Genomic DNA, 25,871 nt, shown 5'->3' on the forward strand with positions numbered 1-25,871 from the left:
CCCTCCTGCCTGGATAAATCCTGCTGAGCTGACCATCCAGCAATATTCAGCAGCACTTCTGGGAAGTACTGGGATGGTCCGGTGGTGAAGCTTGAAGTTATCTGGTTAGCAGTGATATTCAGTCTACTAACTGACTACGTAAGTGGATAAAGTAGGACAGCAAAAAAGGCTGTCCTAACTTTATATGCTGAACTAACCAGGCACTGGTCTGAAAATCAACCGGTGCTCGGCCAACTGCGTGTACCTGGATATAATGTTGGCGCTCAAACATAGCCTGGCATTGAATATCTGCAGTTAATTCTACTACTACTACTTATCATTTCTAAAGCGCTACTAGATGTACGCAGCGCTGTACACTTGAACATGAAAAGACAGTTCCTGCTCGACAGAGCTTACAATCTAATTAGGACCGACAAACAGGACAAACAAGAGATAAGGGAATATTAAAGTGAGGATGATAAAATAAGGGTTATGAACAAGTGAATAAGGGTTAAGAGTTAAAAGCTGCATCAAAAAGGTGGGCTTTTAGCTTAGATTTGAAGACTGCCAGAGATGGAGCTTGACGTACTGGCTCAGGAAGTCTATTCCAGGCATATGGTGCAGCAAGATAAAAGGAACGGAGTCTGGAGTTAGCAGTGGAGGAGAAGGGTGCGGATAAGAGAGATTTACCCAGTGAACGGAGTTCCCAGGGAGGAATGTAGGGAGAGATGAGAGTGGAGCCTGCAGCAGTAATTTTGAAATATAATTTTTATTGAAAAAGGATGCAACAAACAGAACAATAAAAGAGCACAATGCATTTTTTTCAATATTTTGCACCCTCCCTGGTTTCAACACAAACTTCCCCCATTCCTCTCCCTCTAGTTCCCCTTCCACCCTCATCCCCTTCCTCCACCCATAAATCTTGTAATAAACCATACTTCCAGGCTTGGTGTACTCTTATCCAAGCCCAAAAGTGTACATAATAGCAGTGAGCAGTGTAGTGTGTCCTCATGATAAGGTAATAACAATTCAAAAGCCAGCTGCTTGCCCTTTGTGGCATTACCGACCATAGAGGCTCCCAGATCTATTGAAATTCCCTCCAATGTGCAGGGTGATTCCAACCCGCCCTGTGGTGCTCCATAATCATAACACCATATAGTACGTTCAACTACTGAATCCGATTAGGTGCAACATCGTTGAGCCATTGTAGTAGAATGACTCTCCGTTCAACTAAAATGATATAGTGCAGGAAAGTGCATTTAAATTTATTCGGTTTGGTAAGCAGCTTAAAAGCTGCTGGCCACCATGGGCTGAATATCTACCCTATGTGTTTTGGTTGTGTGCATCACACAATAAAGGAAAGCACTCTATGGTTAGCAACTCAGTAAGATGACATTCAAGGCCAGACAGAAATTCTTTTATTTATTTAGTTGTTGCATTTGTATCCCACATTTTCCCACCTATTTGCAGGCTCAATGTGGCTTACAATGTTCCATTATGGCATTCGCCATTCTAGAGTAAAAGATATATTTGGTGTTACATAGAGAATAGGGTGACATAATAGAATTAAGCAAACAAGCTCAATGTGTCTTACAATGTTCCGTTATGGCAATCGCCATTCCAGAGTAAAAGATATATTTGGTGTAACATAGAGAATAGGATGATTGAGATTAGTGCGTTAATTTGCAATCTATTTTTGAAGGTTTATTATTTATTTATTTATTTGGTTTACTTGTATCCCACATTTTCCCAGCTTATGCGGGCTTAATGTGGCTAACAAAGTTACAAGAAAATTACATAATACAACAGGAGAAAATTGTTCCAGTAATAGGATACAAAGAAGTACAGCAGAGCTAAAATAAGAGAATATGGATGGGAAAACAGGAGCAACCAAGGAGAAGCTGACAGTTTTTTAAAAAGTTTGATGATCCGATGACTCTTTCAAGAGTCTCGGCAAAGCATTCCAGGTTCGTGGGCTGATGAACGAGAAGGAAGAAGTGTAGAGCGTCTTGTATTTCAGATACCTGCATGAAGGATAGTGCAGGTTAAGATAAGTTCTAGATGACACCATGGAATTTCTTGCAGGCAAATCAATCAAATCATACATGTAGTAGGGTCATTATGTGGGGGAAAAACTTTAAAATTTCTCTCTAAGGGGTCCTTTTACTAAGGTGTGGTAAAAAATGGGCTGTGGAAGTGTAGGCGTGCACCTGTAAAAAAAATGCCTTTTTATTTTGACCGAAAATGGACTTGCGGCAAAATGAAAATTGACATGTGTCCATTTTGGATCTGAGACCTTACCGCCAGCCATTGACTTAGCGGTAAAGACTCACATGGTAACCCGGCGGTAATGGTCTACGAGCACTCAAATGACGATTACCGCCCGCATGCCAGAAAATAAAAATATTTTCGGATGTGCGTATTGGATGCACGCCAAAAATGAAATTACTGCACGGGCCACACGGTAGCTTGGTGGTAACTCAGAACTGGCGCAGGTTGGGTGCACATAGCTGCTTACGTGACTTAGAAAAAGGGCCCCTAAATGTCATACTAAAAGGTTTCTAGGGGACATGCAGAAATGGTTTTTAAATGACCATAAACTAAGGGCTAAATTTACTGAAGTGTGCTACTGTGTTAATGTGTGCTACCACAATTAACATATTGTTAGGGATTCCAGTGACATCAGCGAGCAGCATGGCCACGTGAGACTGGAGCTCTGAGCCAGGGCAATCATTTTTCCCATATAGTAGCGGCATACAACCCTGCTGAGAGTCCGGCAGTAGCAGTAAAAGTAGCACAAGATCCCCCAGTGATTAATGTGGCTAGCATAAAGCAAGTGGAGGACATTCGAGCATCAAGCTGAGTGAGAGACTGTGCAGCTGGGAACAGCACATGTGGTCCGAGTATGACGGCTCCGGTAGAGACAGGAAAGAGCGCCTTGGAGGAAACAAAGCTCTCCGAGCCTTCATGGGGAGGAAAATAGAGCTGGTGTTACTAAAAGGTGACTTGAGAGTATGGGCAGTGGTTATTAAGGGGGAGCTTGTTCTGATAAGGGATTGGATTAAAGAGGCAGTGAAGGAGATATGAGCATCCATAGGTGGGTTCATGGAAGAAGTGGAGCGGAGAGTTGGGGAGCAGGAAGGGATTACTATGGAATTGCAACTGGGGACTCAAGATCTGCAGAAACATTGTCAGGAGCTAGAGGGACATGTAGAGGACTTGGCAAATAGATCCAGATGCAATAATGTGAGTATAAAGGGGGGTGCCCAAAGTGCAGGAGTACAGAGATGCTGGCATGGTGATACAAAAGCTGTACATGGAAGTGATTAGCATTGGAATGGAGCATGAGGAAGGACAGGCTTGAAAGATTAAAGTGGACAGAGCTCATAGGGCCATGGGCCCAAAGAAAGGGGATTTTCCCAAAGATATTGTGGTGTGCGTTCACTGATAAAGGCGAAAGAGAAAGGATGTATTATGTGGTGGAAATATTCCAGTATCTTTCTGCTATTACATTGCAGCACCAAAGGGAATTCAAAGAAGTGCTGGGTGTTATGCAGTAAGAGAGAGCAATTGTCTTATTACATGAGGTGACAGGCAGCATAGATACAGTGAAATATGCCTCTCACTTCTGCTTTCCCAGACAAAGACACATACAGATAGACCAGTGGTTCCCAAACCTGTCCTGGGGGAACCCCAGCCAGTTAGGTTTTCAGGATATCCACAATGAATATTCATGAGAGAGATTTGCATGCAGTGGAGGGCTGGTGGGATACTTCTGTGATTCAGATGTGTGTTTAATTGTATTTGTTGTAATTCTACTGTGAAACCCACTGACTGAACCACAGACCTTTCTTGATGTTCACCATCAGGGGCAATTTCGAAAGAGAAGGACGCCCATCTTCGACATAAATCGGGAGATGGGCGTCCTTCTCTCAGGGTCGCCCAAATCGGCATAATCGAAAGCCGATTTTGGGTGTCCTCAACTGCTTTCCATCGTGGGAATGACCAAAGTTCACGGGGGCGTGTCGGCAGTGTACCAAAGGCAGGACGTGGACGTGGTTAAGAGATGGGCGTCCTTGGCTGATAATGGAAAAAGAAGGGCGTCCCTCATGATCATTTGGTCGACTTTACTTGCTCCCTTTTTTTTCACGACCAAGCCTCGAAAAGGTGCCTGAACTGACCAGATGACCACCGGAGGGAATCGGGGATGACCTCCCCTTACTCCCCCAGTGGTCACCAACCCTCTCCCACCAAAAAAAAAAAAAACAAAAAACATTTTTTCCAGCCTCTATGCCAGCCTCAAATGTCATACCCAGCTCCATCACAGCAATATGCAGGTCCCTGGAGCACTTTTTAGTGGGTGCAGTGCATTTCAGGCAGGTGGACCCAGACCAATCCCCCCCTACCTGTTACACTTGTGGTGGTAAATGTGAGCCCTCCAAAACCCACCCGAAACCCACTGTACCCACATGTAGGTGCCCCCTTTCATCCCTAAGGGCTATGGTAGTGGTGTACAGTTGTGGGGAGTGGGTTTTGGGGGGGGGGGTTGGGGGGCTCAGCACCCAAGATAAGGAAGCTATGCACCTGGGAGCAATTTCTGAAGTCCACTGCAGTGCCCCCTAGGGTGCCTGGTTGGTGTCCTGGCATGTCAGGGGGACCAGTGCACTATGAATGCTGGCTCCTCCCATGACCAAATGGCTTAGATTTGGTCGTTTTTGAGATGGGCGTCCTTGGTTTCCATTATTGCTGAAAACTGGGGACGACCATCTCTAAGATCGACCTAAATGTTGAGATTTGGGCGTCCCCGACCGTAGTATCGAAACGAAAGATGGACGTCCATCTTGTTTCGATAATATGGGTTTCCCCGCCCCTTCGCCGGAACGTCCTTAGAGATGGACGCCCTTAGAGATGATCATCCCCGTTCGATTATGCACCTCCATGTGTACTGTCAGCTAATCCCTTTTGCCCTGGGAAGTTAGTTAAACTGTAAAATTCATCTTTTGAAATCTGTTGGCAGTGACTTCTAATAGTTTCATATTATTATTACACTTACCCCCTGTCTACAAAACAGTGCTAGCGGCTGCTGCTGATGCGGTAATACTGATGCAGCCCATTCATTTGAATGGGCTGTGTCGGCATTGCTGTGTGGCTTTGTAAACAGGGGGTTTAGTTTCATTTTATTATTCTTTTCAAACCACTGCTTTTTTTTCAAACTTCTCCTCTTCCTCTTCCCTCCAGGTTAAACACACACATAGGACAGCCACACACACACACACATACTCTCACACATAGGGGGGTTGGAAAGAATTCCATGCACCATATTCTGCATGCTTTCCCCACTTGTCCATGATACTATGAATAGCTATAATTAAAGAGATACAGTACTTTACATTCTGAACTGTTGCCACATGTTTGTAGAAGTAGCTGATAATGCAGAAATAATGTCTATAATAGAAGGTACGATTAGTTTTTCACCTCAGCACCTGCCTATCTCTGCCATTCTTTAAGAGAAAAGTGTGTGACTAGCATTTCATGGCCAAAACATGATGGACTGGGTGGTTCTCTATCAGGAACAGGCTTTCAGATAGGCACAATGTCTTCTCACTGCAAAAGAAGCAGACACATACCAGTTACAGATAAAGGTTATTACTTGTACTAACCGTTTATATAAAGAGCCAGCATGTGAAAACACAGGGCCATACCTTTCAAAGAACTAACTAGGGGCAAGATCTGACAAATGTTTCTTTAAAAGGTATATTTATGTCCTCAAGTTTTCTATGTACAGCAAACCAAATAAAAATATCAGAAAAAATGAGGATAGCTTCTAGAATGGATACATTGTATGCATGTGCATTATATATATACAAGCTTCTTTGTGGATGAGTGAAATAAGGGTAAAAATATATCTTCAGGAGCACCTGCCTTACAAAATGAGACAATTTTGCTCTCTAAAACACAGTGGGCCCCATATTCAAAACAATTTAGGAGCCCTTTTACTAAGCCGCGTAAGCGTCTGTGCGTATCCAATTTGGAGTTACTGCCCGGCTACTGCGTGGCTCTTGTGGTAAATTCATTTTTGGTGTGCGTCCAATACATGTGTCTGAGAAATAATTTTTATTTCCTGACATGCGTCTGCTACGCGTGCCAAGTGGCATTTGAAGCGTGTAGGTCATTACCATCCGGGTACCAAATGAAACTTTACCACTAAGTCAATGGCTGGTGGTAAGGTCTCGGACCCAAAATGGATGTGCACCAATTTTAATTTTGCTGCACGTCCATTTTCAGCAAAAATTTAAAAAGGGCATGAAAAATGGATCTGCGCACGCTCAAAACATGCGCCTACACTACCGCAGGCCATTTTTCAGCGCAACTTAGTAAAAGGACCCCTTAGCTGGACGCTGACTGGTGTAATCGATTGGTCAGGTCTAGCCACTATATTCAGTGGCACTTAACCGGCTAAGTGCCGCTGAAAATTGTGGTTAGTGTTGAACACAAAGTTGACTATCTTGGGGGTGTTCCGGGGGCGGAGTCAGCACTTGGCCACTTAGGTGCTGATATTGAGCACTTAAGCAGCCAGGTTTACTGCAAAATGGGACTGCATAAATGTCTGTCCTATCTTTACGCACTAACTCATGTTTGCTTAAGTGCTGAATATTGACTTAAAGTGGCTATGGAGCTCATTTTCAAAAGAGAAAAACGTCCAAAAAGTGACATAAATCTGCATTTGGACGTTTTTCTTACAAAAACGTGCAAATTGGTATTTTCAAAACCAATTTTTTAAATGTTTTTCTATGAAGTCCGTCAGAAGTGCGTTCAAATCACAAAGGGGCATGTCAGGGGTGTGTAAAGGGTGGGATCTGGGCGTTCCTAACACTCAGACGTTTTTCAGCCATAATGGAACAAAACAAACGTGTCCAGGACTAAAACTAAGATGTTTTGAACTAGACCTGCTTTTATAACAAATAAGGCACAAAAGGGTGCCCTAAATGACCAAATGACCACTGCAGGGAATCAGGGGTGACCCCACCAATACCCCCCCAGTGGTCACGGATCCAGTGGCGTAGCAACTTGGGGCCATGGGGGCCTGGCTCCCCACAAATTCGCTCTAGACCCATGGTTGGCTGGTGGGGGGTCCCCAAACTCCGCCAGCTGAAGACTTCGTCCAGTGCTGGTTTGCAGCGCTGTTGCCACATTGCCTGCCTTGCTCTCTCTTCCCCTCACATGCCGGACGTGAGGGGAAGAGACATCAGGGCAGGCAATGCAGCGGCACCGGAGACCAACAACGGACAAAGTCTTCAGCTAGCGGGGGTTGGGGACCCCTGCCAGCCAAGGTATTTGTGGTGGTGGTGCTTCAGCTGGCGGGGGTTGGGGACCCCCGCCAGCCAAGATGTATAGCGGCGGCAGTGGGTGGGGAGTGGCAGGGTGGTGAGGCAGAGGAGGGGGCAGCAGTGAGGCGGAGGAGGGGACGGCGGTCGAGGAGGGCCGCGGCAGGGCAGTGACCAATATGTGCCTCCCCCACCTTGGGCTCTGGCCCCCTCCCATCTCGAGGTCTGGCTATGCCCCTGCACGGATCCCCTCCCACCCCCACAAATGTGAATACAAATATAATTTAGCAGCCTTTATGACAGCCTCAGATGTTAGAGCCAGGTCTATTAGAGCAGCATGCAGGTCCCTGGAGTAGTGTAGTGGTCAGTGCAGTGCACCATGGAGTGGGAGACTCTGATCCCTATTTCTCTCTTCCTGTCACATTTGTGGGGGAAACTGTGAGCCATCCCAAACTCACCAGAAACCCACTGTACCCACATATAGGTGCCTCCTTCACCCATAAGGGCTATTGTAGTTGTGTATAGTTGTGGGCAGTGGGTTTTGGGGTCTCAGCAGATAAGATAAGGGAGCAACGGTGAGATGTGTACCTGGGAGCATGTTTTTGAAGTCCACTGTAGTGCCCTCTAGAGTGCCCCATTTATCTCCTGGGATGTCTGGGAGACCAGTCTACTAAAAATGCTGGCCCCTCCTACATCCCAATGGCTTGATTGTTTACATTTTTCACTTGGACCTTTTTTTTTTTAATGGACCAAAAAACAAAATGTTCAAAGCACAAAACCTTGCTAGAAACAGTATTTTCGAAAGCAAAAGGTAGACATTTTTCTTTCTTGAAAATGAACTTCTTTCCTATTCAGATTTTGGACATTTTTTTGCAAAACGTCTAAAGTTGACTTAGACGTCATATTGAAAATGGCCCTCCATGTATTAACCAGCTTAAAAATAACCAGATATTCAAAACTGAAGCCCACACAGGTTTTGGCTTTGAATATCTGGGAATAACGTCGACAGTTGAATATTGACCCTAGTATTGCTTAATCTTATGTTGAGATTCAGACAGTGAAGCAAATGTCTAATGCACAGTGGTCACCAACATCTAAATTGAGAGGAAATTGTAATATAAAAAATCTCTGGGAAAATGATGTATCATGTATTTTTGTGAATCACCAGAGTGTAACCATTATATATCACCAAAAAACAAATTTGTAACTACTTAGAATGTAATTTTATATGCTCATGTTTCTGGGCATGCTCAGAATGAGGGAGGAGCATAGCCGAGTCTCCTGCTTCCCTAATGGGTGTCTAAGCTGGCGTACGTCGCAATGAGATCAAGCCCCTGAGGACGCCGTTTGGCGAAACGCGTTGGGCATTAGATCTGTGTTTAAGATCTTGAGAGCAGCAGGTGGAGACAAGCAAGGTGATTCCCCTGAAAGGGCAAGAATACAGAGTTCATGGAGTAAGCTGAGATGCATTTGGAGTGTGTGTTTTGTTGCCTCTGGGCATTGGTTGATGACATCAGCAGCTACCCCTGTCTAATCACAGTATCAACCAGTGAAAATGCTGTGGAAGATAAGTGTGAATCTACAGGACATGTAGATTCATTTTTTTTGGTGTAGAGACAATTACAACAGTCTTTTCATTCAGCCATTGGAGAGACATTTACAACAGACTGTTTTTTTCAACGACCTTTATAGATCTGCAGGAACTTGTAAAGAGGATTAAAGAGGACTGCCTTGAGGCGTTGTTTAGAACTTTTAAGCATTAAGCAGTAAATGCAGAGTTTATTCAGAGGCAGTTTTGCATGTGTATTAGTTTAGGTCATTATGCATGTTTAATGTCTTTTTCAGCAAGCACCATTGTATACTGATATAGAGGGCAGTATGAGAGAGTGAGTGAATGATAGTATGGTCACTAGTATTATGCACTTGATTTAAAGTTAAATAATTGAATAAAATTGTTTTGCTTATATTTAGATAGCAGTTGTTACATTTTTAGAACTGTTATCATTAGTCAAAAGATTATTAATTGATCATAACAGGACATTAAACGACACTCCAGATTGTGGGTGAATAATATTTTCAAGGGACATTCATAGACCTTAATGGTCTAAATTGTGTATCCCAATGTTTATAATCATCGCACATTTTTATATACCCCAATGTTTACAATCATCGCACATTTTTTATATAACCAATTACCCAAAGTTTTCATGCTGCTGGTGATGGAAACCCATGTAAAGTTTATAGGAGTGCCAGGAGGAGGGAGAGGGAGCAATACCAGACAAAGATAGGGGGCAGAGAGGCTAGGCCAGGGGAGATGCTGGACAATGGGATGGAGGGAGAGATGCTGAATCCAAAGGTGTAAAGACCTAACCTGAGGAAAACAATTCTATACTTTGCCAAATTTAAGCAAATATACATACAACACAAAGACTGTTACCAGTTCTATAAACCTGGAAGTGTGTTCAGGAATGTTCTTTCTTACCTGTTATGCATGGGCAGCTCTGCAGTACAAAAGTTGCCAGTCACCTGAGCCTCTGTTCTCTTCCAAAACATTGGCATGGATTTCTTTCCTAAAAGTTTTAGTTCAACAGTATCTACCTGGCATAGTGGAACATCATGGCCAACAATTCCTTTGCCAAGATGGCCACCTTTAGGACTGAAAGAAAAATGAATTGATCAGGTAAAGTGCCTTCTTCTTGTTTCTGCTGGAATAACTATCTATTTTTTTCCCAGCAAGGTCTCTTATTTTCCCTCTCCTGCTCATCATGCTATATTTGCTGTTGCCTCCATAAGCTCTCTCTGATGTGTTAATCAGTGATAGTAGTTCCTCCTAGAGCTGATAGAATGTAGTTGTCATGAGCTAAGGAAAATACTTGGCTCCGTGGCTCTCCTTGATACCAGGTATTGTAAGGTACAGCCACAATAAGTAGACAAATATAGGCGCCCAAAATACTGCATTTCTGTAAGGATGGTCATGTACACTGTCCAGTTCTTTTTAACTGTTTTGCTGTCTTCACATTTACCTTATTAAAAGTATTGCAGCAGAGTGAGAATACCATTGTGTACATGGGGAGTCTTTGCTTTTAATAATTCTAAAACAAACCAAACAACTTAAGGGCCTCTTTTACTAAACCGCACTAGCAACTCCCGGTGCGGCAAATGAGAGGAAGCCTATAGATAGAGAATGGGCTTCCTCTCATTTGCCACGTGGGATTCGCTAGTGCAGTTTAGTAAAAGAGGCCCTAAGAAAACAAAACCAGGGCACTAGTGCATATAAAAGAAGGTGATGTGTATAGAGCAGTGGTCTCCAAACCTGTCCTTGGAGACCCCCAGCCAGTTGGGTTTTCAGGATAATTACATTCAATATGCATGAGACAGTATATGCAAACTTTCTTTTTTTTAAAAAATTGTTTGATTTATGAATTTTTCAAATACAATCGCAATATAATATTGCGACAATAGAAATTCAGGAAAAAAACAAAAGAAAATCAAAATAATGTACATCATCATACAAATAGGAAAAATCTAATCTAATCTTTGCCCACAATAATAGAAATGAGACAAGAAATTCTGAAATTTAACAGGAAGCAATATGGGTACAAAATAAAGTTACCCGAAAGGAGATATTAAATACCACTCATTGTCTCCACCCAACCTTTACCATGGTATTCTTGGATATCAATGTACACACAGAAGAAACAAATGTTTATCCACTTCTACCCTAGCTGAGAAAATATTTAACTATTTCTCTGACCTCATATGCAACTTTCTTTAAATCAATCATCTTAGTTTCTAACTCTTTCTACTTTCTTACCTGTCTATATGTTACATCTTTGCTTTACCCTTCACTATCAATTATAATGTTCTATTACGTATTGTGTTGACATCATAAGTAGTATACCATACTATACTTTGTATTGTTTTTGAATATTTTTACTGTTGTAATTGCCTATTGCTCATGTTTGATCTATTCTTACTGTACACCGCCTTGAGTGAATTCCTTCAAAAAGGCGGTAAATAAATCCTAATAAATAAATAAATAAAATTTCTGCAAAAGTATACAGTATGAAGCAAAACAGCGAAGATGTCTCAAAAGCAATGGACGATGCTTCAGATAAGAAAAACTGTTTATTAAGGATGGTGGAGACTCAACACAGCTGTATTTCGACCAGCTAGGCCTTCATCAGGAGTCTCATGTATCAAATAAGATCATCCAGTGAAGATATTTTTCTTCATCTGTGCATTTAAACAACAAATTGATTCATCATCTTTATTAAAGTTTTTCTTATCTGAAGCGTCGTCCATTGCTTTTGAGGCATCTTTGCTGTTTTGCTTCATTCTTGGACATCATACAGCTATATGTAATTTTTCCTTAGCCACAATAAACTATAATAAGTAATTTTTTACCTGAATCCCCATAATACATACACACGGGAACCACAGGAAAAATGTAGATCCAAGTGCTAGAGTCCTGGTACGCAATCCCAGAAACTCCTGTCTTACTTATGCTCTTTGTTGATATCCTGAAAACATGAATGGTTGGAGATCCCCAGGACAGATATGGGAACCACTAGAATAGGGATTCGTGGTCTGAGTAATTAGCAAGAAGGGAAAGAGGAGACAAGAAACTCACATGTTGACTCTAATGGTTGTGGTGGAATTTCTGCTGTGGAATGTGATCTCAATCCTGGTGTCTGTTTCTCTGGTTTCCTGCAACTTAAACTCAACCAGGCTGTGATACACTGATAATTAAGGGAGACAAAAAAGGATTTATAACAACATCTTGTACAAGTGCTTCATTAACATTGGTGTTGTGGGAATAAGTACAGCAGAAACTAAGCAGCAATTCTGGGGCCAATGCAATATATGTGCTTAAATTTAGGCGTGGGATCCACACCTAAATTTTACACGTCATTTCAAAAAGGGGGCATGGAAATGGGAGGGTCATGGGTGGAATGGGGCACTCCTAAAATTTATGTGGATAGTTATAGAATAAGATTTGTACCATGTTTCAGTTGGTGCAAAGGCCACGCCTAAAGTTAGGTGCAATTCCCAGGCATAAGCACTATTCTATAAACCGCACCTACCTTTAAGCGCAATTCATAGAATAACGTTTTTTTCAGCCCCAATTTTTTGGGTGTTTTATATATAGAATTCACCCCTAAATAGCTCGCATTCTTGATAGTTTGATTAATTTCTTTAGCAAAATGTGTGATGTGGCAAGTATTAAGAAGGTAATTTTCTAAACTGTGTGTTTACCCACAGGTTTTGTATCTGTTCCCAAAAAGAAAATCTATATGTATTTTCTCTTCATATACTTGGCCAGGTAAGAGTCTCCACAGACATTAGTACCTGCTCTTTCTGCAAGTACTTTTTTCATGACAAAGAACACATGTGATTTAGCGCATGTTAAATACTGCAATCCCCATCCTCAGTGGGGTCTGTTTCTCTACAATGTGCTTAACTCAAAGTAACATGCACTAATCTATATGTGATAAATGGAGATTACAGTTGCCTGGTGGAGCCCTCCAAATCCAATACTGCCCCATAGTGAGTGATGGCTGAAAAAGACCAATTAACAATTATTCTAGCTGTCAGCCTAGAATGCAACATCTTCTGAGAATGAGATAGCTCCTTATCCAGCATTGATTAACTAGGTGTAGAAGACCTCTCTGCATGTCTCGGGCCTATTTGTGACCACCTCTGGGAAAAGGTGACTAAAAATCACCAGAAACAGAAAATGAGATTTTAATGAATTCTGTTAGAGCAAACAATTTGTAACACGACAATCCAAACCCTATCCTTTTATGTGAAAAAGTAAAAAATAAATAAAAAAGCTACGAAAGTTCAAACATGTAACTTTTTTAGACTGCTTATGGACCCATGACATGAAAAATTGGCCATGCTCAACATTTTGGATCCGCTACTTTAGTGAGGGTCATATTTAACCATAATTGAAGGAGTACCTGTATGTAAAATGGTTTCTTTAATTTTCAAAATTAGAACCCCTTAGAGGGAAATATTGATCTGCGATCCATCGATTTAACTCCTCTCCAAAACTGCCTGCTAGAGGTTGCTTGCTGACTAAGGCAGAATCATTTAGGACCCCTTTTACCAAGCTGCAGCAAAAGGGGGCCAGCGATGGCATTGGTGCGTGTTTTTGACATGTCAGGCCCCCTTTTACCACAGCTGGTAAAAGGTAGGTCTTTCATTTCTTGAGAAAATGCCCGTGCGGCAAGTGAAGCACCCATTAAGGTGGCGGTAAGGGCTCCTGCACTAACCCAGCAGTAACCAGTACAATGTTTCTTGCGTTGTCATTTTCATCCAGCTGTACTATATATATTTCTCAGTTTTTGATTAGTTGTTCCATCTCCCAGTTTTAATTTGTGCTCTGTATATGCATATTTTACATATTTTTTACAAATTTATATTCATATTTTCAATTATTTGTTTTATTTTTTATTAAGAACCCCTGACAAAGGCTCTGTATGTCGAAAAACGGACTGTGTTGGGTTTATTGTGTCAGCACTACTTGTTTGAAGATTAAACTTGGTCTTGGACATTGTGGTTGGCTGTATATAATATATAAACCGCTTTGATTGTAACTACAGAAAGTGGTTTACATATTATATACAAAGCCTATTCCCTTTCCCTTATACACATAAGTGGTTATCATCTTTATAGAATTACCCCCTTAGTGACCAGAAATATTAGTATTACACTGTCCTTTGGTTAAGGTATTCTGTCTGTTCTCATTTTTGGTACTCTTAGCTAGTGACACGACACATTTCTAAATTCTCTAGGCTGTTCTCATCTTTTAACCATGAAAGGTTTGCTTTTTTTTTTTTTGCCAAGTTTGCCACCCACCACAGTATGGTTCTCCAGATTTGGTCATCATGAACACCTGAACTCCTCTCGGAAGCGATGCCATTTCAATTCCTCCACGATCCAATAATCCTACAAAAAAGTAGAAAAGCAATTGTATACATACTGACTTTTATATCATTCCTCAGAAGTAAGAGATGCAATTGCTCACCCGTCGAATCCTCACTGGTTCAAATGTGGGGGAATAGAAAACACATAAGAGACAGTTCTATAATGGGGTGCTATATTTTTGTGGGTAGTGAGCAACGCATAAGTGTTCCTATAGAAATACTAGTGTAATGCTGCATCGACCTGCCAAAATTTAGGCAACGCAAATTTTCGACTGGTCTATGGCTCATGTAAATACTAACACCTAAATGTGACACTCGTGCATGTAAATTACACTACAGTATAGTCTTGATTATTTGACGTAAGCAGGATCGAGATGTTGTCAGATAAGTGAAAAGTTGGATAATACAGAAAACAATGGTAACCCCTTAGAAAATGCATGGAAAACATATTTATGCATAAAGAACTGGCGAATGGTATCTGTATTTAAAATATTATCTAATATAATAAAATGCACCGTGAACATTCTGAAGACAACATTCTGAAGTCACTCAAACACTCCCTGAAGGGTTCGTGGATTCATGGTGTGAAGCCAGCCAGGCTGCCAGCCGTCTCTGCCCCGCCCTCGCGTCAAACATCATGATGTCGAGGGCAAACGTCATGATGTCGAGGGCGGAAAAAAAAGTCTCTAGCCTTCCCTTCACTGTGTTCCGCCTTCTTCTGACGTCAAGGATGACGTCAGAAGAAGGCGGAACACAGCGAAGGGAAGGCTAGATGTCGGGAGCGCCGCCTCCTTCCCTGACGCTGCGCTGCCAGAACCGCCGCCACGGAGGTAAATTTAAAAAGAAAAAAAAAAGAAAAGGGATGTTGGGGGGAGAGAAGAGGGTGGGCAGTTGAACAATGGGAGCGGGAGGGCAGAGAAGAAACGACAGCAAGGATGCGAAGGGGGGGGGGAGAAGAGGGCGGGACAGGCTGGGACATGGGAGAGAGAAGAGCATGGATGCGAGGGGGGGTCATGGAAGGGAGAGAGGGGAATTGCTGGAAAAGGATGAATGGAGGGGGCAGGGGACAGAGGAGCATGGATGGGCATGGATTGGGATGGCAGGGCTCAGGGAGAGAGGGGAATTGCTGGATAGGGATGAATGGAGGGGACAGATGGGCATGGATGGATATGGATTGCAAAGCAGGGCTCAGGGAGAGAGGGGAATTGCTGGATAGGGATGAATGGAGGGGGCAGGTGACAGGAGCATGGATGGGCATGGATTGGGAGGGCAGGGCTCAGGGAGAGAGGGGAATTGCTGGATAGGGATGAATGGAGGGGACAGATGGGCATGGATGGATATGGATTTCAGGACAGGGCTCAGGGAGAGAGGGGAATTGCTGGATAGGGATGAATGGAGGGGACAGATGGGCATGGATGGATATGGATTTCAGGACAGGGCTCAGGGAGAGAGGGGAATTGCTGGATAGGGATGAATGGAGGGGACAGATGGGCATGGATGGATATGGATTGCAGGGCAGGGCTCAGGGAGAGAGGGGAATTGCTGGATAGGGATGAATGGAGGGGACAGATGGGCATGGATGGATATGGATTGCAAAGCAGGGCTCAGGGAGAGAGGGGAATTGATGGATAGGGATGAATGGAGGGGGCAGGTGACAGGAGCATGGATGGGCATGGATTGGGAGGGCAGGGCTCAGGGAGAGAGGGGAATTGCTGGATAGGGATGAATGGAGGGGACAGATGGGCATGGATGGATATGGATTTCAGGACAGGGCTCAGGGAGAGAGGGGAATTGCTGGATAGGGATGAATGGAGGGGACAGATGGGCATGGATGGATATGGATTGCAGGACAGGGCTCAGGGAGAGAGGGCAATTGCTGGATAGGGATGAATGGAGGGGGCAGGTGACAGGAGCATGGATGGGCATGGATTGGGAGGGCAGGGCTCAGGGAGAGAGGGGAATTGCTGGATAGGGATGAATGGAGGGGGCAGGTGACAGAGGAGCATGGATGGGCATGGATTGGGAGGGCAGGGCTCAGGGAGAGAGGGGAATTGCTGGAAAAGGATGAATGGAGGGGGCAGGGGACAGATGGGCATGGATTGGGAGGGCAAGGCTCACACTCTCTCTCTCATATACAATGTCTTTCTGACTCTCACTCTCACACACTCTGTCTCACAATGTATCACATTCACTCTCTATGTGCCACACAGTCACTCACACACTCGCTTGGTCTCATACACTCACTCTCACAGAGAATTTGTGTCTCACACACACTCTCTCTCTCGCACACACACACACACACACACACACACACACACACACACACACACACACACACACACACTGTGTCTCACATACACACTTGCACACACTGTCATTCTCACACCCAGACTCACTCTCTCTCTCACACACTCACACTTTCACTCTGACTCTCACACAGTCACTCTCACAGACACTCTCCCAAACATACACACTCCGAGGAAAACCTTGCTAGCGCCCGTTTCATTTGTGTCAGAAACGGGCCTTTTTTACTAGTTTATTAATACTAACCAACAACCAGTATGTGAAGCTGAAAAACAGGACGAGAACCTGTGCACTTCTTAAAGGCAACACAATGATGTCATCGGGGGGGGGGGGGGGGGCTGTTGGAAATGTCAGATGATCAGATTAGTGAAGGTTGGATAAATGAGACTATACTGTATTCTGTAACTTACATGTATAAACTTTGGCGCCACCTATGGCCTGCCCATGTCCCTCCCCTGTGACCACTCCCTAGTAATTATGCATTAAAGTCATTTTCGTGCATAATTATAGAATAACAATTAGGCTTGCTACTGCCATTCACGTGTGTAAGTGTACGTTTTCCCATGTGGACGGCACTATTATATATATTTAAGCATGCCAAAGGAGGTTAAATTTTGGTGCCCTGTTATAGAATGAAGGGATGACACAGATATGATATTTGTTGATAAGCATGGATACCTTGGCAATGACTCACTGATTAGCATGTTTTCTTTTGTGTACATGACTGCACTGGAAATAAAAGTTGGCAAAGAATAGTAGGCGATACCTTTTTTATTGGACCATTTCTTGACTGGCTTTGAGGAGCTATCCTCTCTTCACTAGCTCAAACTGTGCTGAGAAACATTCACCTTCCCCCTGATAGTCAGTGCTATTTGAACAGCCAGGAACAGCTCCTGGTTGGTTAAATAGCACTTTCATGTCCTTTTACTAAGCCGTGTAAGCGTCAATTCTGAGTTATCGCCCAGCTACCATGTGGCCCGGGCGATAATTTCATTTTTGACACGCATCCCCTACGCATGTCAGAAAATGTTCTGGCATGCGGGCAGTAATTGGCATTTGAATGCACATTGACCATTACCACCTGATTAATGAATGAGACCTTACCGCTAAGTCAATGGCTGGCGGTAAAGTCTCAGACCCAAAATGGACGCGTGCCAATTTTCAGCCCCCCCAAAAGGCATTTTTTTACAGGTGCGCTGAAAAATGATTCTGCGTGCAGCCAAAACATGCGCCCAGGCCATTTTTTTAGCGCACCTTAGTAAAAGAACTCCTTAACCGGCTATCCACGAATATTCTGTGAGGGATAGTTGGTTATCTCCTGCTGAATATTTGCAGTCAGCGCATATCGGTTAACCAGCTATATTGTACGATATAGCCTGCTAGCTGCAAATATTCAGCACATTGCCGGGTAAGTTTGGCAGCCAAATCTGGCCACCCAAACAGCAGGCCTATTTTTGGCCGTTATAAACTTAACCTGCCAGTGCTGAATATTGGCTTGGCTGGTTAAGTTTAAACCAGCTAAAAATAAACCGGATATTCAATGCCGGTCACCAGAAACGACCTGGAATTGAATATCCAGGCTCACTGCCAACCATGGGAGTTAGCTGGGCTGCCTCCCATGGCCTGAATATCGGCCTCTTTATGTCTATCTGTTCCTGGATCTGGAGCCATGAAATCCAGTGGTTGGGCTGGAGGAAAAACTCATAGCAATATGACTTTATGAAGGCATCTTTCAAAGAGACCTTGAATTTCTTTTGCCCCCAAAAGATCACAAGATATCCCACCACATTTGACCCAATGGAATGGCACATACACTACCCATAACCTTTAGGATGAACTTATCTAGATGCAGCTGACTGTAATATTTCTAGTGCTCTGTGTTCAACTTAAGCTCTGATAAGATATAGCATTCTTAGGCTTAGTAGCAAAGGCATGAAGGGAAAGTCAGTGATCAGCTGTGGTCTACGTAATTGCAACAGGAAGTAAACTGAGCAGCTGACATGAGCCTGGTGGTCCTTATATACTGAACTAAATAGGCCTGGCAGTCCTGAACGCTTTCTACGTTCAAATGATTCTGAAGTGAATTCTGGTTCGAGAAAGGAAGGCTTTGTATATATACAGTAGGCTTTTGGAGTTTCCACATGAACTAAATATCAATAATGTACAGATTACAGGTATTTAGAAATGGTCTAGAGCCTTGACCTCCATTTACATATGATTCTGTCATATCTATCCTCCTGCCACCATTGTAAATTTAAAAAAATACCATGCTTTACCTATTTGGGGACAGGACAGGAGGAAGGGGTTAAAACAGTCCACACAATCTCCATCAATGAAGTTTTGGTAGCTTGAGCATGGAAATGCCATAAGTGGACACGAGTTTTCCAGAGAACTGATGTAGATATTAATTGATCTCATGTGGTCACAGATTAAATAGCCATATACTGAAAGAAAATGAAAGAGATATGGTTGGCAACTTGGGATATGAAATACATAAGAAATTAATTCCTTAAGATCTGGTAGATTTAAAATGAATTTATTTATCTTGACTTACATACACAGATGAAAGAACTTTGACAATCAGGGCCAGATTAAGGCATATACAAACTAAGTATATGTATTATTGATAAATAGGTCCCATTGCATAAAATGGGATGTGTGGTAAATAGCATTCACTAATGTTTAGGTAGCCCTGTTAGGCTTTTCTGTCTGGTAGCCAGAAGTGTCTGGACATTTTTATTTATTTATTTTTATTGAAATTGAAACATATAACAAGAAAAATATTACAAAACAGAAAACCTCATGTCCATATTCCCCCCACCCCCACCCCCACCCCCACCCCACGGACATCTGTACAACAAAAAATTCCAAGAAAGTACACCTTAAGGAAAACAGACAACACCCAATCTAAAGAATCTGTCCCACCTTACTGAAAACCCCTCCCCCCACCTGAGAACCAACAGATTATAAAAGTGCCCTAGCTTGTCAGTGAAAATGTATTTGAAACTTGACTATGAGCTTTAGGAGCTATCTTCTGCAAATATGCACTCCAAACAACCAGAAATCTCTTTTGTCATTTTGGAGACATATGAACCCCTTGGGATTCCCATAACATTAATCCATGAAGCTTATTCCTCCACTACCATATGACAACAACCAGTGAGTGAGAATGCTTTTCTTCCCCAGGACAAACGACTTCCCCCAAAACAGTTTTTCACCCAGTGTTCTCCCTCCCCGAGTTGCAACTGAGCTAAATGAAGGCTCTTTTGAATGTGACTCCAAAATGGCCTCTAGGGACAGACTGGACAAAAGTGAACAAATCTTCCCAAAAAGATTTAGTTTGTCTACATTGTCATAGGTCATGAAGGAACGAGTTATCCTCCATTGCACATTTCAGACAGCAGGAGGTGTCTGCGCTTCCCACATGATATGCTTGGCTTTTAATAAAAATAAGCTCTGTATACTGTTTGAAAATGACATTCTTGCAATTCCGCACTATGGACCTGCTTAGGAATTTCCCGAAGGGCATCCAAAATACACGCAGCATGGAATGGTTGACCCAAATCCCGTTCCCATCTATCCATCACTCACTAAAGATCATTTATCATTTATTAGGTTTGCTATACTATTTCTATTCGGAACATATCGAGACAGTTTACACTTACTGTAAAATTTGCTAGCAGAAAGTGAAAAGGAACTCCATAGCTTGAAAAGAGAGTACAATCATACCAGAGAATATACTTAAGGTCAAACACACAATAGAGATAGTCTTAAAAACAACACATCACAGTCTTTCGCATTTCATAGTTACTCAGGGGATTAATCTGCTTGCTACAGGGCTGTAAAGGGTAATTAAGGGTCAAAAGCCAGTTGAAAAAAAAAAGTGTTCAGATATGCTCTGAAAAGAATGTAGGACTTCTCCAGACACAGTTGCTTTGGGAGTTAATTCCATAATGCTAGTGAGAGAAAATAAAAAGCAGTAGTAGTGTAGACTTGGCAGCGGATGGTATGTCAAGCCTATACGGTGTGATTAGTGAAGTTTAAAGGTTGTCTTTATTTGATTGTCTGCCTAAAGTAAAGCCATCAAGATGGATTACAATACATAAAATCAAGAAATAGAAAAGAACTCCATCAACATGACAGTAAAGAGATAAGCGGAGAAAGGAAAAGGGAGCAAGAAGAATAGAGACGGAAGAAATAGCTGCATGTTGTCATCCACAGACTCCAAGACAAAGGAGTCCAGCAATGCCAAAATCATATACTCTAAAAGCTAGTCGAAACAGATATCTTTTCAGCTGTACCTTAAAGTGAGAGCGAGAGAGTATCCTCCTCACATAATGCCAGTGGAAGGGCATTCCACAATGATGGCCCAACAATAGTAAACATGATTTTCTGGAATGCACACAATGGTGCTGCTTGAACTAAAGGCCTAATCAGAAGTTGCTGCTGGCTAGAGCATAATGTTCTGGAAGATACATAGGGCACCAGTGAAGAAAACAAGAAAGTAGGAGACCCTGAATGTAATATCTTGAAAAGCAAAAGCAAAATTTAATAGGCAATTTGGGATTCTACTAGGAGCCAGTGTTCATGCCTTAGCAGAGGATTCACATGGTCAAATTTGCGAGCATCATACAATAGTTTTATCATGATATTGTGAATAAGCTGCAATCATTTGATCTCCTTCGGCGCCACACTCCTCAGCAAAGCATCGCATTAGTCTATACAGGTCACTCCAAATGGATGAAGAAGGATGCGAAGTGCATCCAGGGTAATTAAATGCTTCACAGACTGGATACATCAGAGGTGGAAAAAGCAGGACTTAACCACATGGGACACATGACATTGAAAAGAAAGGCTAGAGTCTAGCACGACCCCCAGAACTTGTCACTCAGCTGAAGGGTGGTCATCCCCAACTGCAGTGACTACTGAGAGGAGTAAGATTGGGCTCTACAAAAAACCTGGAGGCATGTTTTCTGCACTCAAAACCATGTCTCAATCCATTGAAGCTAGGTAGGAGGGAGCAGCTGTATTAAACACCTTATGATCCAAAACTGGAGAACGCCTAAATATGGCCTTATGAAACCATGAGATATAAAGCTGGTTTAAGGCATCCCCCTCCAGAAAGTTCCATAACTGGGCTCCAAATCACAGTGTTAATCTTCATTTTGGCAAGGATGATATATAATGAGACATTTGAAAGTATGCCAAAACATCCGCTTGACCTAGGTTACACCTTTGCTGTAAATCTAGATAAGTAAAAAACGTCCCATCTTCTTTAACCAAATGCTCCAGCAACAAAAGGCCTATCGCCTCCCAACACCTAAACACTGCATTATCCAGACCAGGAAGGAAATCACTCCAGCAGCAATACACTCTTTGAGGGCTCCTGGTTCCACAGCAGGAATAACTCTCTCCACAATGCCCAGAGGGGCCTAAATAAATTGCTCCTGCATATCTGTATCAGCAACTTTACCAGCTGAGCATGAAAGCGGTAATTCAGATGCTAAGGATGCAAGCGGGCCTGCTCTAAAGCAACATCAGTAAAGGTAGAGGTGCCTAGAATCCAGTCCCGATAAGTGTCGTAGGAGACAAGCTTGATTGCTCTTTTTTAAGTCTGGGTGGGGTGGACATTTTTCAAAGTTTAAAACCTCCAGCTCCAGTTCTCCGTTCCTCTCATGTGTGTGAGTAAGCCTGCTCTGCCTGCTTCCAGGGTGTGACTAACAGCAGAGGTTGTGCAGAGGATCTCACCAAGGGGAAGGCACTGGGGAGCAGAAGTACTAGAGTCACAGAAAAGGAAGGGGTGAACCAAGGGGAAGTTTCTCTGCTCCGCAAGTGATAATTCTGCACGAGGTAAGGGGACTGAGGTCTGTAAGAGGCACTGGGATGACCTTGGAGAGGATCAGTAGAGCTAATGATCATCTGAGAGAGGTAGGAATTGAGAGAGAGACAGACATACATACAGACAGACCGAGATGTAAAGTGTGAGTAAAAGAGCTAACAGCAACTACAAGAACTGTACATGATGATGGACACACAGATGTAGATCATAGGCGTTTGGGGCACTGACCGAGTACATGAGCAGCACAACATCAGTCTGTGTATGTGTGTGTGTTGCTGTGTTTCTATGTCTTTCCCTTAGGGGGAAAATTTTGGCTGGCGAAGTCCATTAGCACAAATGTTCCCTTGTATACACTAAGGACCTGATAGTCAGCCAATGGTGATCAGCATTTTGTTGCTGGCATTTTCCATGGGAATTCAATGCTAGGTTATGTCCAGGCTCTGGCATTCAATCTCTGGGTATATGGCGCCGGAAAAATATAGCCAGTTAAGTGCGATATTCAGCACTTATCCAGCTTACGGTCCTATTTATGGCGTTACCTTGGCCGGTTAAGTGCCAATATTCAGCACTTACCCGGCCATGGGCTGACTCCACCCCCTGTAATGCCCCCAAAATAGCTGGTTTTGCATTGGGTGCTAACCGGATATTTTCAGTGGCACTATCCAGTTAAGTGCTGCTGAATATGACTAGTTAGCCTTGATTTAACTGGCCAGGAGCCATTTCTGGTGGTTAAATCATTTTGAATATTAACCCCTAAGTTTTCAGCCTGGGGAATTTGCCCAGTTAATTAAATAGTTACCTGGGCAAATTCCTTTGAAAACTGTCTTAATATTGCTCACACTCTATCTTTTCAGAAGCAACAAAGAAAGCTGAATTTAATTTTATATTCTTTCTACCATTGGTGAAGGTTTTTTTTAACATTTAAATCTTTTTAGATTTATACATTGGACACATCACTTGCAAATCTCATTCTTTGGAGCAATCCACCCTTGGCACTTCTGGTTTTTGCCAGACGCAATGTACAATGAGAATGACTTGTCTAGCTTGTGAGGTTCTCAGCTCACTGCTCTAAGCACTAGGCCACTCCACTCAAATCATATGCTCGCATTGTCCACAGGCAGAGATAACAAGTCATGTGCATTAGTTATGTGACAAGCATACACAGGGCCTTTCCTCTCATACATCTGAGAACTGAAGCGCCCAGAGAGAGAGAGAGAGAGAGAGAGAGAGAGAGAGAGAGAGAGAGAGAGAGAGAGAGAGAGAGAGAGAGAGAGAGAGAGAGAGGAGATTGGTTACAATGCTGACAGCCAGAAAAACAAAAAGAGAAAATAAAGAAAGGTAGCAGGAAGGGAGGGGAGGGCAATCACAGTAGCACACTGCTCTGACTGATCCTTAGATTTATAGTCTTTGAAAACTGTATTCACTTTTAGTTTCTAAAGTATTTTTGCTACGTTTGGGATTTCCACCTATATACAGACTCCTGAGGCAGGCACTTGGGCCAAAGCGTGGTGCTGTGTCGAGCCAACATATTTATATATCCTCTATTTTAAGGAATAAACTGTATGTAACTATTTACGTCTTCCTGGCATGATTGGAAGTGTCCTGTTGATCACATTACTTTTTTGTTTGACTTGTTGTGTGCATAGTGCTCTTTGCTCCTCCACTTTGGTGGTTGATACTTAAAATTTAATCCCACCAGAGCTGAGGGCAGAGCAGCTGAGAGCTGGAGAGAAGTGGCATTGATTGTGTCCAGGGACAAAAATACACATCCTAAGGTGTTTTCTGTGAAGCTTTAGGGGACCTTGTACTAAGCTGCGGGAAGGACTAATGCATGTTCACTGCAGAAAATAAATGCCTTATTGTGGGGTGCACTCAAGCATCCTGCTATATGTTTTACATGTGAGCACATGTGCTAAAAATTAAAATTTATTTTTTAGCACTGGGGGCGGAGAGTGGGCATGTTCTGCACTAATGCTGCACATCCTTTATTATACATATGGGGCACTATTCTCTCTAAGCATGCTGGACAAGGCTCCCCATTCCTCCCCAGTGCTCCACAAATCCTAATGCCAGCTCTGAGCTGCCTAAAGAACATTGGGGAGGAATAGGTAATACCCAGTTTTGCATGCATTTGCATGGTACTTGCAGTCAGAGCCGGTGAGCTCATCGTTTCACGCACTTGCTGGCTTTGATCATGGGGCGGGAGCAAACATGGATGCTAGTATGGCGCTAGTAGCCTCTAGCGCCCATGTTTGCTTCTGATCATCGGGACATCAGTGCATTCCAAGCCTCATTCAGAGTCTCCAATGGTTTCTCTCGGTGTGTTCCAAGCCTCATTTTGGCATTGCCAGAGATTTGGAGTACACTCCCGTGGGAAACCCATGGTGACTTCTTCCATCTCTGCGGGAACCCTGTGGTGACTCCTCACATACCTGCAGGATTCCCATGGACCCAGAAATCATATCCCCACGGTTCCCACAATCCCTGTTCCTGTGTAGCTCCCTAGTGAGTACTTAGGGATAAGAAGCCAGGGGGAACAGGGCTGGGTTCTTAGAGCAGCGTGGGTTAGGCGAGCAGGCATCTTATCTATCTATCTATCTATCTATCTATCTATCTATCTATCTATCTATCTATCTATCTATCTATCTATCTATCTATCTATCTATCTATCTATCTATCTATCTATCTATCTATAAACAGTCTTTATACTTAACAATTTTTCAATGATGAGCATCCAGGCTGATCTTTGCCTCCGTTTATGAAGAAATCAATATGTCCTACTGGAATTCGGATACCAAACCCTGAAAAAAAAATGCCCACATGAATATATACTGCATAAAATGATACTCTTCATTGCCTACTGAAAGAATTTTGAATATGTTTTGTTTTGCTTTATTTTCAAGGCTTTGCATAATTTAGGTCCTCAATATGCATCTGATGTGTTAGAAAATTACGAGATCAATAGTCAAAGGTTTTGAACGCTTAAGGGGCAAGTCTATACTTTAATATCTCAAGTTGGGCGCCTTGATGCCAAGCACTGAACACCAATTCTATAATAACATCTTGGTTCCAAGATTCTGTTATAGAATACTAGCACAAGTTGGCATTGACGTGGCTAGATATAGGTGCAACCCCTTATGCCAGGACTATGGATGGCATGCTGGTACACAACCTATAGTATTCTATAAGTTACACCCATGGCCCATCCATACTCCACTTATGTGTATGCCCCTTGCACTTAGACTTGTTAATGCAATTATCCGGGTCCCGGCATACAGGAGTAAGAGAGAGACAGACCCTGACGCTGGGCCCAGGAAATCTTGCCCCCCCTGTACCCCCACTCTCTGTGGCCCTGAGATAGAGTTAGCAGTGTTCTGGGGGTATGATTATAGTTTAGCTGGACAGTGATGAATTTCATGCCCGAGGTGTGTCTTAAAATTATCTAGCGAGCAAGGCCATGGAGCATCTGATGCACAGTCCTCATTAAGC

At 42.9% G+C, this 25,871-nt stretch overlaps 1 protein-coding gene across 1 annotated transcript in view; it reads right to left on the reverse strand.

Annotated features, from left to right (window-relative positions):
• Window positions 1–1,538: 1,538 nt before the first annotated feature.
• The window catches only part of PLA1A (phospholipase A1 member A), a 36,971-nt gene continuing 12,638 nt past the window's right edge, over window positions 1,539–25,871 (reverse strand). Inside the window, exons 6-12 of the mRNA XM_030204001.1 lie at window positions 25,097–25,183; window positions 18,820–18,987; window positions 14,172–14,261; window positions 11,938–12,046; window positions 9,787–9,960; window positions 5,455–5,583; window positions 1,539–2,003 (exon numbers count right to left, since the gene is read on the reverse strand). Coding sequence (XP_030059861.1) covers window positions 5,502–5,583; window positions 9,787–9,960; window positions 11,938–12,046; window positions 14,172–14,261; window positions 18,820–18,987; window positions 25,097–25,183 — 710 coding nt within the window. The 3' untranslated portion in view covers window positions 1,539–2,003; window positions 5,455–5,501. The remainder of the gene's footprint in view (window positions 2,004–5,454; window positions 5,584–9,786; window positions 9,961–11,937; window positions 12,047–14,171; window positions 14,262–18,819; window positions 18,988–25,096; window positions 25,184–25,871) is intronic.

Source organism: Microcaecilia unicolor, chromosome 5 (assembly GCF_901765095.1).
Source record: "Microcaecilia unicolor chromosome 5, aMicUni1.1, whole genome shotgun sequence".
NCBI classification, from domain to species: domain Eukaryota; kingdom Metazoa; phylum Chordata; class Amphibia; order Gymnophiona; family Siphonopidae; genus Microcaecilia; species Microcaecilia unicolor.